We start from the raw sequence: 12,125 nt of genomic DNA, 5'->3' as shown, positions 1-12,125 counted from the left end.
TAACCCACGAAGAACGGAACATAAATAAACCATTTTTAATATGCGAATAAGCAGCTTTTCTTTATGCGATACTCTCAGTTGGGGTTGCATGGGTTCTTTAAGGGAAAGTAATTTGAAATATCTCTGCTTAGATTGCATTGCACGCTCTTTTCCAAGACCGCCTATAACTAATATTTGTTATTATAGCTTCTTTACTTAGGATCATACAAAATATTCATGCAACATAAAACCTTTAAAAATGCTTAAATATTTTTACCTTACAGAGACAGAACTTAAAACTTACAAAAAACACTAAGGAACAAAAAAGGATCAAAAATAGGATAATATTAAATAGTTTCTTTAAGTTCTTGGTTTTAATCAGTTTTTTTAGCAACATTAATTGCAATCTGTATTTTTTGTTGCAGAAAGTTTAACAATATGTTAACTGCAACATGAAAGTGCCATTCCTGCATATTCCATATTAAGGGAATTTAAAATGCGAGAAAAGTGGCTTGAAGCCCGCTTTATTTGCCAACAATACTCCTTGGTTTTTTTTATTCCCAGTTACTACCTTTTGCGTGCCTTTGCTGAAACCCACCGGCTGGCATTTTCTCCAGTGGGTGGTGGTTTGGTGGGTGGTTGGTGGTTGGTGGAGCCGAAACGGGAGCTGGCTTCAAGGTGACTTGCCATTGATTTCGCTTATTATTATGGCGGTTTTTTGCATGCCCCTTTCTCTTTTTCTGGGTGGCAAGGTGCTCCTCCCCCCTGCTCCCAGTTCCCTACACCATGTTCCCTGCTCCCTGCTCCTTGCTCTTTGAGCTTTAGAGCGCGGCAAGGATTTAATTTTATGGCCCCGGGACCGTCGCCCCGTTGACTTATTGTGCTGATATGATTAAGTGGTTCGCTGGTTCCGAGCCGCTGGCTCCGGCTTTATGACAAGTGCAGGATTCACAAGGGAAGGTGGAAGTGGGAAGTGGGAAGGGGGAGGATGGAACCCTAGATTGGCAAGGGACTTGTCCCGATTCAGCCCGGCTTTTGCCAGTTGATGGTGCATGAGACGCAGCAGCTCCTAACTTGTCAAAAAGAAGTCCCCGCCCCGTTGAGCCATCCGCCCTTTAATGGGGCCCTTTAATTTCGATTTGATTCGATTTCATTTGATTTGCGCCATACACCTCGAAAGTTTGGCCCGCCACTTAAAATTTCCCCCCTTTTCGACTGGCACAACTGATTGAAATTAGATGAGCTTTTCATAATACAAGACCTAAGCCGCAGTTCTCCCTCGACAGCCATCTATTTGGATGTGTGTGCGTGTGCGTTTTCCATTAGGTTGGATACCGCTTTTTCCGCTTTTCCCCTGTTTTCCCCTGTTTTCCCGATCCCCCGACATTTACCAGGTAAAAGTTTTTCCAAGCTACGTACTCTCCTTTCCGAACTCCCGACTCCGTTTTCCGGACTTCAGACTTCAGACTACGGACTACGGACTCCGGATGGCGAGGCAGCAACGCTAATATCCCTCAAGTTGCCACCGACTTTGTGCCAAATTGGTTATTAAAAGAGTCAACTAGTACGAGCCAGAAATAAATTGAGAGGCAACAGCGCCTCAGCGAATTCCCGCGCACAAGCAGTTGGCGAAATAATAATAAAAGAGGGCAACTTCGAGGGCCATCAGGATGTGTTGCAACTGCTTTTCGATTTTTCCTCAGCGCATTCGACGAGCGAAAGTATTTCCAAGTATGCTGACAATGTGTTTTCCACACATGCGGTGCAAGCTTTATATTTGTTCACAGTTTCTTGAGTTTCTGGCTTGCAATGAATTTTAAAACTATTTTGAAAGTTGCTGACTTGCCTGATGAATAGGGTTCCAAAAGAGAAATATTAGCAAGTACTTGAAAACAGAAACTTTTCAAAATATTGTATCATAAATAAATAAAATCATTTATCGAAGAAGTTCGATAAAGATGCAGAGTTGTTTAAATCTCGTAACTGTTCTTTTAATCATTCCTTCTGTGGCTATGAAAAATAATAATTTATAATTATTAAAAATATTGGTTCCTTAAAAGTATGCTATCATCTCTCATTAGTTGTTAAGTAGCAGGCTTTGGTTCCCTTCTTTTATTGGAAATGTGACCCTACAAAGTTGGCGACCTTTAGCCTTTAAGATCAGCATATTAAATGCCCATCAATGAACAATGGAAATATCTTCTTCTCAATTGACAGTTATCGAGGAATGTAAGGCGTGAACAGTTCAATTAGACCGTCATAGAACACAGGACTTAAAGCGAGATGGCATGCACTCGCCATCTCGCTCTAATCAATTGTCTTGCCAGAAGGTCATTAGATGCTTTCGAACTAATTGAGTAATTTGCTCACCTTGATTGCTTTCGAGGGGAGTTGTGTGCAAGAGTGCAAAAGTGTGTGCAAGTGTGTGAAAGTGTGTGTAGTTGTCAGGTAACTTGGCACACGGACACGTGCTGCAGCTTCCCACTTGCACTCCCTCTGTCTCTCTTTCACTCCTTCCTTCCCTTTCGCTCACAGCTCCTCTCACAGCAAAGGCACACACACACACACATATGCAGTGTCGCCATTTGCTCGTTCATTATTTCGCACTAATTAACGTTTTGCGACAAAAGGTGGCGCTTTATTTTTACAACTGCAACTGCGTTTTACTGCGGCTCCTCTGCTGCAACAGTTGCTGCACTGCTAATGCTTAGGATAAAATTGTGCTTCGTAGCATTAGCTTCAATTTTGAGATTTATTTATATCATAAATGTACATAAGTACAGATTCTTTAATAATTTCGTAAATTTGTATTACCCATACATTTTATTAAAATAACATTGGATAACATCAATGGTTAATCTTTTGCTTTAAAAATTTATTTTAAATAATATTTTTAAAAATTGCATAAAAGTAGTTCTGTGAGAGTTTTAACAAGAACGGTACAGAAATATTATAGCTACTGATGGTAGTAAAACAAACAATAAAAAACAATTTATTGCAAATAATACTAATAAAAGAATTAAAAAAAAGAATAAAGGTTTAGGAACAGCTAACCTAACATACATATTTTAATAACAAATCATTTAATAGAAATTAATATTAACAAAATTCAAAAATATATTCTACTCCATTCAAGTGATTCTTCGTGGTATTTTTTTGCAGTGTAGTGGTACTGCTGCTGCTACGGGTATCGCTGCCACTTGAGGGCCACTCTAGGGGGCGGGTTGCGCCTTAATTGCTGTTTATGAGCGGGTTGGCCCAGTAATTAAACAATTTCTTTTGGCCCGGCACAAACCGTTTCACTAACGGCAGCGAGTTGGCTAAAATGCACAAGCAAAAAGCCACCCCACAAAAAGAATGCAGTTAAAAAAAAACAAATCTTGGTGCTTATTGAGAAATACAAGTTGACAAATAAATTAGCATGTTGTGGAATATGTGTGTGTTGCGTCTAAGAAACATTGATTGCGTCCTTGGCTTTGGTGGGCAGATCCTCTACATTTAATAGGTAAATCCGCCTAGACCTTCTCCGCCGTATTCCTTTCGATATAGTACGGCGCCGCACCGATTTTCTTGCACTTGTACTTCAGTTTGCAGCACTCCGGAAAAGGTTCTCCCGGAAGGATTCGCTCCCCGCGGTTGCAGTTCTCGATGCGCAACTTGCCACATCTGTAAATGGGAAACAGTATATCGGGAATTAGTAAGCTGATTACCTAAATAAACTTTGTAAAACTGTTTGGATACTTTAACTTATTTGGGAAATCTAAAATGTTCATATAAATTTATTCAAGCTAACAGACTCATATAGAGTATAATTTTCTATAAATAGCATACGAAGAATGACTCGGATTATATTAAAATTTCGCTGAACTCCGCTCATTCATGTATTATATTTAATGTCCCCCCCACAAAACTGAAGAAGAACAACTTCAGAAATGTCTTGCTTATGAGTGTTCTTAACCTGATGACTTCATTTTTAATTTTAGCCGCAAAACCTTGAGGTTGCCATAGAGCTGATTTTGGGAAAAGTGCTACATTGTTGGGAATAAAACCTTTGAGTTTCAAAGATTGTGAAACGTTTCGTTCAAAGAATTTACTCTTCTCACAAACTTTGTCAAAGCGTAAAAACATTACAAAAAAAAAAAAAAAAAAAAAATAGGAAAAAAAAAAAGGAAAAACACTTAAAACCTGAAGAGCAAATCTCATTTCAGATCTAGGGCAAAACTTTTAGTTTCCCTCAATTTAGTTTCGTCTCCCCCACGAAAAACCGCAACCTAAAGGATGCCGGAGACTACACCACCCCCTCCACCACCCCCTCCCCATCTTAACCCCTTCGACATTCATTTAGCTGTCAGCTCTTTAGCTTGACCTAGAAATTACAGTCTCATCTCTTGCGCCACTTGGCGAACTCGAAACTTGGGCTACAAACTCGGCGAGAAGTCGCAGTAGCAAGTGCTTGACGCAGCGTCATCGTTGCGAGTGTGTCTTATGTGTGTGTCTTATCAGCGACGAGCATGTGCCATAAACTACACTCAGCGAAAAAGCGTACAGCCTTAACAGAAACTTAAAAAAAACTTAGTTAGGCCAAATCGGAATTTTATGTTTGCCCAACGAGGCTTAGTTTACCCAATATAGCTTATCGACTTTTTGTTTAAAATAATTAAAAAAACATATTCCTGCAGTAAGTGGTTTAGTTTTGTAAGCAACTTAATTCAATATTAAGGCTTTCTTAAAAAATATATTTTTTGAAAGCTTTAAAAATACGTAATCAACGTTTTTTGTTTATATGCACTCACTTCTATTTTGTTGATAGCAATTATTTGCTATTATTTTTGTTTTGATAAGTTTGTTTGTGTTCTACAATAATAAGAAAGTTTTTTTTGGTTTTGCATACGTGCTTAGTAATTATACGTAAGCGTTATCGAATTCTGAGATCCAAATAGTTCAAAACGTGTTTCAAACGCATTTAAGGTGCAGGAATCTTTAGCCATTTGTAAGCTTACTGAATATATTGCATTCTCATCAAAATAATGTTCTTAAACTCTTTTTTTGTTAAATATAGTGGTTACTTTTTTAAGAATCTCTAGTAAGCAGTAGTATGTAAAAAACTTGAAAGGTCTGATAAAATTCAAAAAAAGAAATTTATAAAATTAGTTCGAACTACCAAAAAAAAATATATTTTGTTTTTATTATATTTGCACGTTTCATTATTTTTATAGAAAAACCACAAAAATAAATAAATTAAATTGAAAAACAAAAAGCTTTTGAGTTTTCTGATCCCTATTTACTTGTATAATCCCTATAGCTGCTATTCCCTATCTTTGTTTGGGAAAATCCTCTGAGTGCATATTCGTGTTGTCAATATTTTCGCTGTTTATATAGGAGATGCTCCCAAGACGGGGTCAAGGTGTGCCGAACTCACCCCTCGATAAGTATGGAGCCATCGCTGTTGCACGTTAACCGCTGGCAGGGCGAGATGCCATTATTGACCCCCAACTCCAGCACATCGCCGCGGTAGATGCACTTCCCTGGGTTATCTGTCAACGGAAATCGACTATAGAAAAGGTATACTCGCATATATCAACTGGGGTCCGCTCACCTGCATCCGGGGGTATCGTTCCCGAGTAGCCGCTCACCTGGGAAAGCAGCGAGAGAAGGGCACCTGCGATCACCAGCGGGATCAGCGGATTTGCGGAGCGGATTTGCGGGGACATTGCGACCGCGTTCGTGTTCAAAACTGGACTGAATTCGAACCGGACTCCGATCGGCGTTGTCTACTCCGTAGAGATTGCCGAGATGAGTCGCCGTCGTTGCCGTTGTTGTTCCGATTCCGCTGAAACGTCGGAGAGATTCATCAATTGGCTTTGGCTTCTCTATACCCAATATTTCGGGGGTATATTCGAGTGTTTTAAAGTACTGAGAACCATTTGAAGTAAGTATAGTACTTTACAGAACTCTTCTGAGCTACAATTTTTGTATGAATTTTAATTAATTTTACTACATGAACTCAATTTTGATTGATTTTATGCCAATACATATTTACGACAAATTTATATACATAGGTTAATGGAACTATTCTAGCATCATAACAAGATACATTAAAATTAATAATTAGAGGTATCGATTTGTGGTTCAAACCAACACAATATCAGAAACGAAGTAATCTGTAGTATTTTTGAAAGGGTATCCCATAGTCGAACTCCCAAGCATCTAAGTTTGATGGCGTTTTTGTTTTCGGGTCCGTTGATTATTGTGTATTACAATTTAATTGAAGACGCCACTCCATGCTCCAGCTCGTCTCTCGTCTCTCTACTCACGATTCTCCATTCTCGATTCTCAATTCTCAATCCTCAATTCTCGATTCTCGATTCTGGTGGCGGGGTCAGGCGGTTTATCGGCTTTTGGGCGGTGGCGGCTTTTCATTACAGCACTTTACTGCCTCAAATTGTTCTAGAATGTTTGCACAATTAATGGCAAAAGCGGTGTGGGTAGGTGGAAAAGAGACGGGAAAACGGGAGCCGAGATAAAGATTGGAAGCCTACGCGATGACACAGGGAAATTGTTCAAATCACTAGGCTAGGGCTGGGAAAACCAAGTTCTGTCTACTATATAAAGTATAAAGTATTAATCAATTTTGGCTAAACACAAATGTACGGGATTGAGTTGATATATTATATTAATAATCTACTTTTACCAGTTGATTAACCATTTTTATTATATTTGAAAAACCTAACTAAACAATCATTAATTAAATCACCGTATTTAAAGCTGTTTGTGTGACATTATAGGAAGAAGAATGAAGATTACAAAATAAGTAATCGCACGGAATTTCAAAGCTTGCAATTTAATATATATTATATTATATATAAATAAATAATATATGCTTAACAGTTTATTAGTCGTTTCCAGTATATTCGAACAACATCACTTAACTATTTTGATTAAGTTAAATGTGCTTATTAAAGCTACCTTATTTAAAAATCTTCTTAGGACAGTCATTATAGAAAGAAGAATGAAGTTTACAAAATAAGAAATCACACGGAATTTCAAAGTTTTCAAGCTGCTTTTAGCTAAGAGAAAAAGTTGTGAAATCAGGGCCGTAATGTAAATTATATAATTTATTAGCCGAGTTTTGAGGCTGTTTTAAAAATGGATGAGAGGCAAACGAAAAACGGGTTGACGAAAGGCACAGAATTTCAAATGAACAAAAGCAAACTTTAAAATTTCCAAAGTGTCCTTAATTTGCTAACCGCCTATCAAAGCTCTTTAAAATCGCTCCCGAAGGCAGCTTTTCCGAGGAACAGATTTTACGTGGCCTCATTGTCAACATTTCGAGTGGGAAACTCGCTGGTGGGAAAGTTTCCTAATCTGTGCCCCAAAAAAAGATACGTGTGTATCTTCTAGCACGTCGTGGCACTTTGAAGTATTAAATTTAATTTTAATTAAGACGTTTTTCCGCTCTATTCAGCTGAGCCAAGGCCAAATTCGACTGCATTCGAATGTATTGGCCAGACTCAATTTGCGCAATTGAGGAACTAAGATAGTTCGGTGGGGAAATCTTAATGAAATGCATTCGTTGGCGGTGGCGTTGGCGTTGGCTTAACCCGCACAGAGAAGGGCAGACAAATGTTGTGGCAACGGCAACAACTTGTGCAATCCAATTGAGACGAGTCCTTCAACCCAAAACCAACCTCCCACCGCCCCCCTCACAATGTTTGCCCTGCTGGCTATTAAATTTTTAATCAAGTTAAAGTGTTGTCAAACACTTCATTCAGCCAGTTCCATTCAACCATCTGGATTCCCCGTTCCCCTTTTCCCCTGGAGTTCCCATTTCGGCGGCAGTTGGAAACAGGAGGCAGACAACCTAGGGATATCAGATGTATGTGGTGTTATGGGAACATGTAACTTGCAGCACCACCCACTAACCCACTCACCCACTCACCCACACTCCCTTTCCCACTTCTTTTCCCCACTTCCCCGCGACCTTCTTTTTCCGTTCATTTGGTGTCGTGTTAGTTATGCATGCATTCATTCGTTCATTCAGCGACATTCATTTCGTTTCATTGCATTTTCTTACAACTTTCCATGGCATATGGCTCTGCACCACCCACTAAGCCACCAACCCAGCAACCTACCAAACCCACCGCACACCACAGTGGCATAACCGCATTGTAGGAGCCACCGTCGCTTCCTTTGGCTGCCGCCAATCCCTGTGGACACTTGTTCGTGTGCTTCCCTTTATGATGTAAGGCTTTCTTTGCCGCTTTCTTTTTCCTCCTGCTACCCATTGAGTAATCGAGGATATAGGGCTTTTCCACATAAATGGGAGAGTATAGAAAATAGGACTTGAGATCTGTCTTAGATTGTTGAATTCGTCCTAAAATTGCTAAACAAGCAATTCGTTTTGGTTACGATTTAATTTAGATTTCTGAAATTTTTTTTTTTTAGATTTATAGATTTATAGAATTTCTTATAAATAATATGGTTATCTCTGTTTTACTTTTGAGAACGGTTTTTAAAATCATCTGCATTGTTTTGATTAAACTGAAACAATTTTTATCTCATAAAATGTAACTAATTTTTTAATGTTCGGAACTTTCCGATTATTAAACTCATTTGGCATGGCTGTTTAATTTACTTCATGGAACAAAACTTTTACCCAAAACTTTCTTCAAAATTTTTCTTCAGCCACAGGCCCTCAAATATTCGAATCTCATAAGTTACAAAACGTTCCGTGCCTTTCCAGTTCTCCTTTGTGGTAAATGAAATGCAAATAAATTGTCAACTGCAGCTAAATAAAATTTTAATTTATAACGGGTTCGACTAGCTTTCATTGTGCAAAAGTTGAAAGGAGAAAGGGGAGGAGTGAAAAAGGGGGTAATGCCCCAAGAAAGGTAAGTGCAGATGAAACCCATTTCGGTAATTGAAATTGCGGAACGATTTCCTTTGCCATTTGAACGCTGTAAATATTTATTGAGCCCTGTGATTTGAAACAGCAGAAAGGATGTTTATTGTAACGAAAAAGACAATGCCAATGCATAAGATATTACATGAATATTTAACCGGTAACTTGCATTCGAAAAGGGGCGCAATTTAAAATTGTATACCGATGGACATGTGACCCATATTTTGAATTCAGCTCGACATCACTGAGTAAATTTGTAGAGCAAATAACAATGCACCTTAATATTTAGTTGAACAAATATTACAATTTTGTCCTTAGATATGTACATTTCCTTTATCGTAGTTGTGCTTACAAAATTATTTGACTACACTAAACAAAAACTTTATATCCTTTTTGGCTATCCCCCAACAAATACTTTTAATAACGTTTAAAGACTTTAGGTTAATTATTATTGCGCAATATAATTTAAGTGTAACTTGGCAACATTTTCTATGCTTCTTTTACTCATTAGCGTCATGTCTTTTATCAAAAATTTAAAGAATTAAATCAAATTTGTTATGTTTTTAACATTTATTTTGATTAGTGAACAAACTATAATAAAAAATTATCATTTATTTTTAGCTCTCGTGGTTGAAATACCATAGCTTACAACATTCCGATGATTTTTGTATTGTTATTAAAACTACGCATTGTACAATGAGTGTGATTTAAGGGAAATGGGATATTGTGTTATTTTTGTCCATCAAATTATTTGGAATTTGAACCCCACATGATGTTAACAACATTCCAAAGCGGTGCACGTGGGTTAATTATAAAACTGCAATTTGTACATAACTCAATTGGAAGTGTTTTTTTCCTTTTTATTTTTTTTATTTGTTGGTATTGAATAGAGGTAAGGATGATGCTGGTTGATTAAAAAATGCGTATCTCTAATTCTGTTGAATGTTGAATTTTCTTTTCCCGATTCATTCATCATATTTATTTATTTATTTTATTAGCTTGCTGTGTAATTCAAATTCAGTATAATGAAACTAAAATGTAAAAGTGTAGAAAGTGTTTTTTCCCTCACTAGTCTAAGATCTATTTCCTCTGCGTGTTACGAAAACCTTGAACAGATCTTAAGTCTTCACTGGCAAATCAGGGTTACTAACCCACCTTAGATGCGTTCGATGATGCGATGAATACCGCAGGCTCAAGGCCTCCGAAAGTCGGAGAGTCACCCACCTTTTCCACTTTTTCGGTCTGGTCTCGCTGGGCAGCAAAGTCGCAACTGCAATGCGATGAGCAGATGAGTGAAAGGCGGGTTCGCAGCCCCCCAAAAGATTCAGTTTGTTTTTTCGGGGATGTTTGGTCACTGTTTGGCACCCCGTCATCCAATGGAGGATGGACGGCAAACATGCACGGAGCCGTAGCTAATTCGCATTTGATTATTTCATTTAGCGACGTGAGTGACACACGGAATGTGGGGGGAATTTACGCGGAATGGGGGAGCACAAATTGAATAGTTTGCGCTGATGTGCCGATGTCCGAAAAGATCCAAAAATAAACAAAGAATAAACGGTGTGGTTTAGAGCGGACCATCGAGCGAATCGGCAGTGCTTTGTTAGACCGCCGAACTGCGAGACCAGCGAGTTCCAGCGAATTCCAGCGAAATCACAGTTGGCATTTTCAGAAAATGTATTCAGTGCAGGGGCGACATTCGCAGCGGCAACGAAAGCGACAGCCATAGCACACACACACAAACCCACACACACACGCACACTCTTTCACCTGGCGCACACACACATTCTCAGAATCGCAGATCAGCAGATACACGGATACACGGATAAACGGATACCCACACAATCGCAAATCCCGAGAAGTTCGAAGGAAAGTGGCAGGAACGAAGAAAAGAAAAGAAAAGGAAAGGAATAGCAAATCCTGTACATCTGTGCATCTGTGTGTGTCTGTGTGCACGCCGGAAATGGCCAAATTAGTGACTTACATCTTCATCGTCAGCTCGCTGGTCCTCTGGTACCTCCTGCTCTTCGGAGGCAGGGGCGTGCGGGGCGTGGAGGCCACCAACGGACACGGGGGGCAGCTGGAGGGGCGGGACTTTCACCACCACGGCGGCAGTCATCACATTCGCCGTAAGTAAAGTGCTGATCGTGGCAACCCTGGTCGAATGGAGTTGCTTCATTAAGGGTGATGGCAACTCCCTGGATCCACTCTTCAGATCGATCATTCTGTAATGGTGAAGGTCCTTTAATCTCACTTTATTGTGTGTGCTTCTGTTTTTTTTGCTGAGTGTACATCATAAACAGGCTTTGTGGCGCAGGAGATTTTTATAAAAAATAAATCCGTGTGGATAATAGCATATCGATACTAATAGTTCTTAGGCTGAAAAGTGTTAAAGAGTTATTTATAAGCTGAGATACATAGTTCCACTTTGTTTTAAATAATGAATATAAACACAAACTCCTTTTTTGGGAATCCTTAAACATGTTTAAAAATAAAATGTTATTAATAAACGGTTAAAAAGTTAAAATCGAAGGGAAAGGGACATTTACAGACAATCAATATATTTAAGAAAATCCCATAAATATTACGGACTAAAATTCTGTAATATATTTGTTTCTCAGTGGAATTTACCAGCACACTGAATATAATTATAATACCCTTTTTCCTTAGATCCATTTGGCTTTTCCTTGTTTTATTATCTTTGTTAAGATTTCACAACAAAAAAAAAAGAATAATTTTAAGCGCTTTTTAAGAGAATAATATTGTTTTATGCCATGGCCCTCCCATCTCCCATCTCCCATCTGCCACCTTCCACAGGTAACATCAACCACTGCTGGCGCCGCTACGATGGCTACAACCTGCAGAACACCGTGGTCAACAAAAAGGAGCAGCTGAAGAAGCCCTACGGCATATTGTGCAACTTCAAGTGCACCTGGTTCTTTACCGTCAGGTGAGTCCTGCCACCCATCCCCATCCATCCGCTCCTTCCGCTACCGCCTTTCATCTCTGTTTCGTTGCAGCTTCCCCACTTGCGAGTTCATCTACGACTATAAGTTATCCTGCGTGCTGTTTACGTCACTGCCCGACTGCACCAGCGTCAAGTGTACGCTTTTGAACTACTTCGAGTAGCATAAATAGTGTACCTACCTAACTAAGCCTTTTTTTTTGATAGCATAAGTCTGATTAATACTAGATTTTATATGGACCTGTAGACGAGAAAGTATTATTAAATCAACGACTAATT

At 38.9% G+C, this 12,125-nt stretch overlaps 2 protein-coding genes across 2 annotated transcripts; one reads left to right on the top strand and one right to left on the bottom strand.

Annotated features, from left to right (window-relative positions):
- Nucleotides 1–3,344: 3,344 nt before the first annotated feature.
- Nucleotides 3,345–8,264, bottom strand: LOC108091258. The gene is made up of 4 exons (XM_017190373.2): nucleotides 8,112–8,264; nucleotides 5,576–5,750; nucleotides 5,399–5,513; nucleotides 3,345–3,645 (listed from the first exon to the last, which is right to left on the bottom strand). The coding sequence occupies exons 1-4, from the start codon at nucleotides 8,262–8,264 to the stop codon at nucleotides 3,495–3,497; spliced, it is 594 nt and encodes a 197-aa protein (XP_017045862.2). The 3' UTR covers nucleotides 3,345–3,494.
- A 2,225-nt stretch (nucleotides 8,265–10,489) lies between these two features.
- On the top strand, nucleotides 10,490–12,125 carry LOC108091154. The gene is made up of 3 exons (XM_017190190.2): nucleotides 10,490–11,010; nucleotides 11,699–11,831; nucleotides 11,902–12,125. Exons 1-3 carry the CDS (start codon nucleotides 10,845–10,847, stop codon nucleotides 12,008–12,010), a joined length of 408 nt encoding a protein of 135 aa, XP_017045679.1. The 5' UTR covers nucleotides 10,490–10,844; the 3' UTR covers nucleotides 12,011–12,125.

Source organism: Drosophila ficusphila, unplaced genomic scaffold (genome assembly GCF_018152265.1).
Source record: "Drosophila ficusphila isolate 14025-0441.05 unplaced genomic scaffold, ASM1815226v1 contig_198, whole genome shotgun sequence".
Lineage (NCBI taxonomy): Eukaryota > Metazoa > Arthropoda > Insecta > Diptera > Drosophilidae > Drosophila > Drosophila ficusphila.
This window is presented reverse-complemented; position numbering and strand designations above follow the sequence as displayed.

What these genes read in the sequence shown, in the direction of transcription:
- LOC108091258 (XM_017190373.2), bottom strand. Translation starts at nt 8,264, where the DNA reads ATGGGTAGCAGGAGGAAAAAGAAAGCGGCAAAGAAAGCCTTACATCAT. An exon ending in TGTGGTGTGCGGTGGGTTTG is followed by an intron (nt 5,751 to 8,111) that starts GTAGGTTGCTGG and finishes TCTACGGAGTAG; the next exon opens with ACAACGCCGATCGGAGTCCG. An exon ending in GGCTCCATACTTATCGAGGG is followed by an intron (nt 3,646 to 5,398) that starts GTGAGTTCGGCA and finishes TCCCATTTACAG; the next exon opens with ATGTGGCAAGTTGCGCATCG.
- LOC108091154 (XM_017190190.2), top strand. Translation starts at nt 10,845, where the DNA reads ATGGCCAAATTAGTGACTTACATCTTCATCGTCAGCTCGCTGGTCCTC. An exon ending in CGGCAGTCATCACATTCGCC is followed by an intron (nt 11,011 to 11,698) that starts GTAAGTAAAGTG and finishes CACCTTCCACAG; the next exon opens with GTAACATCAACCACTGCTGG. An exon ending in ACCTGGTTCTTTACCGTCAG is followed by an intron (nt 11,832 to 11,901) that starts GTGAGTCCTGCC and finishes GTTTCGTTGCAG; the next exon opens with CTTCCCCACTTGCGAGTTCA.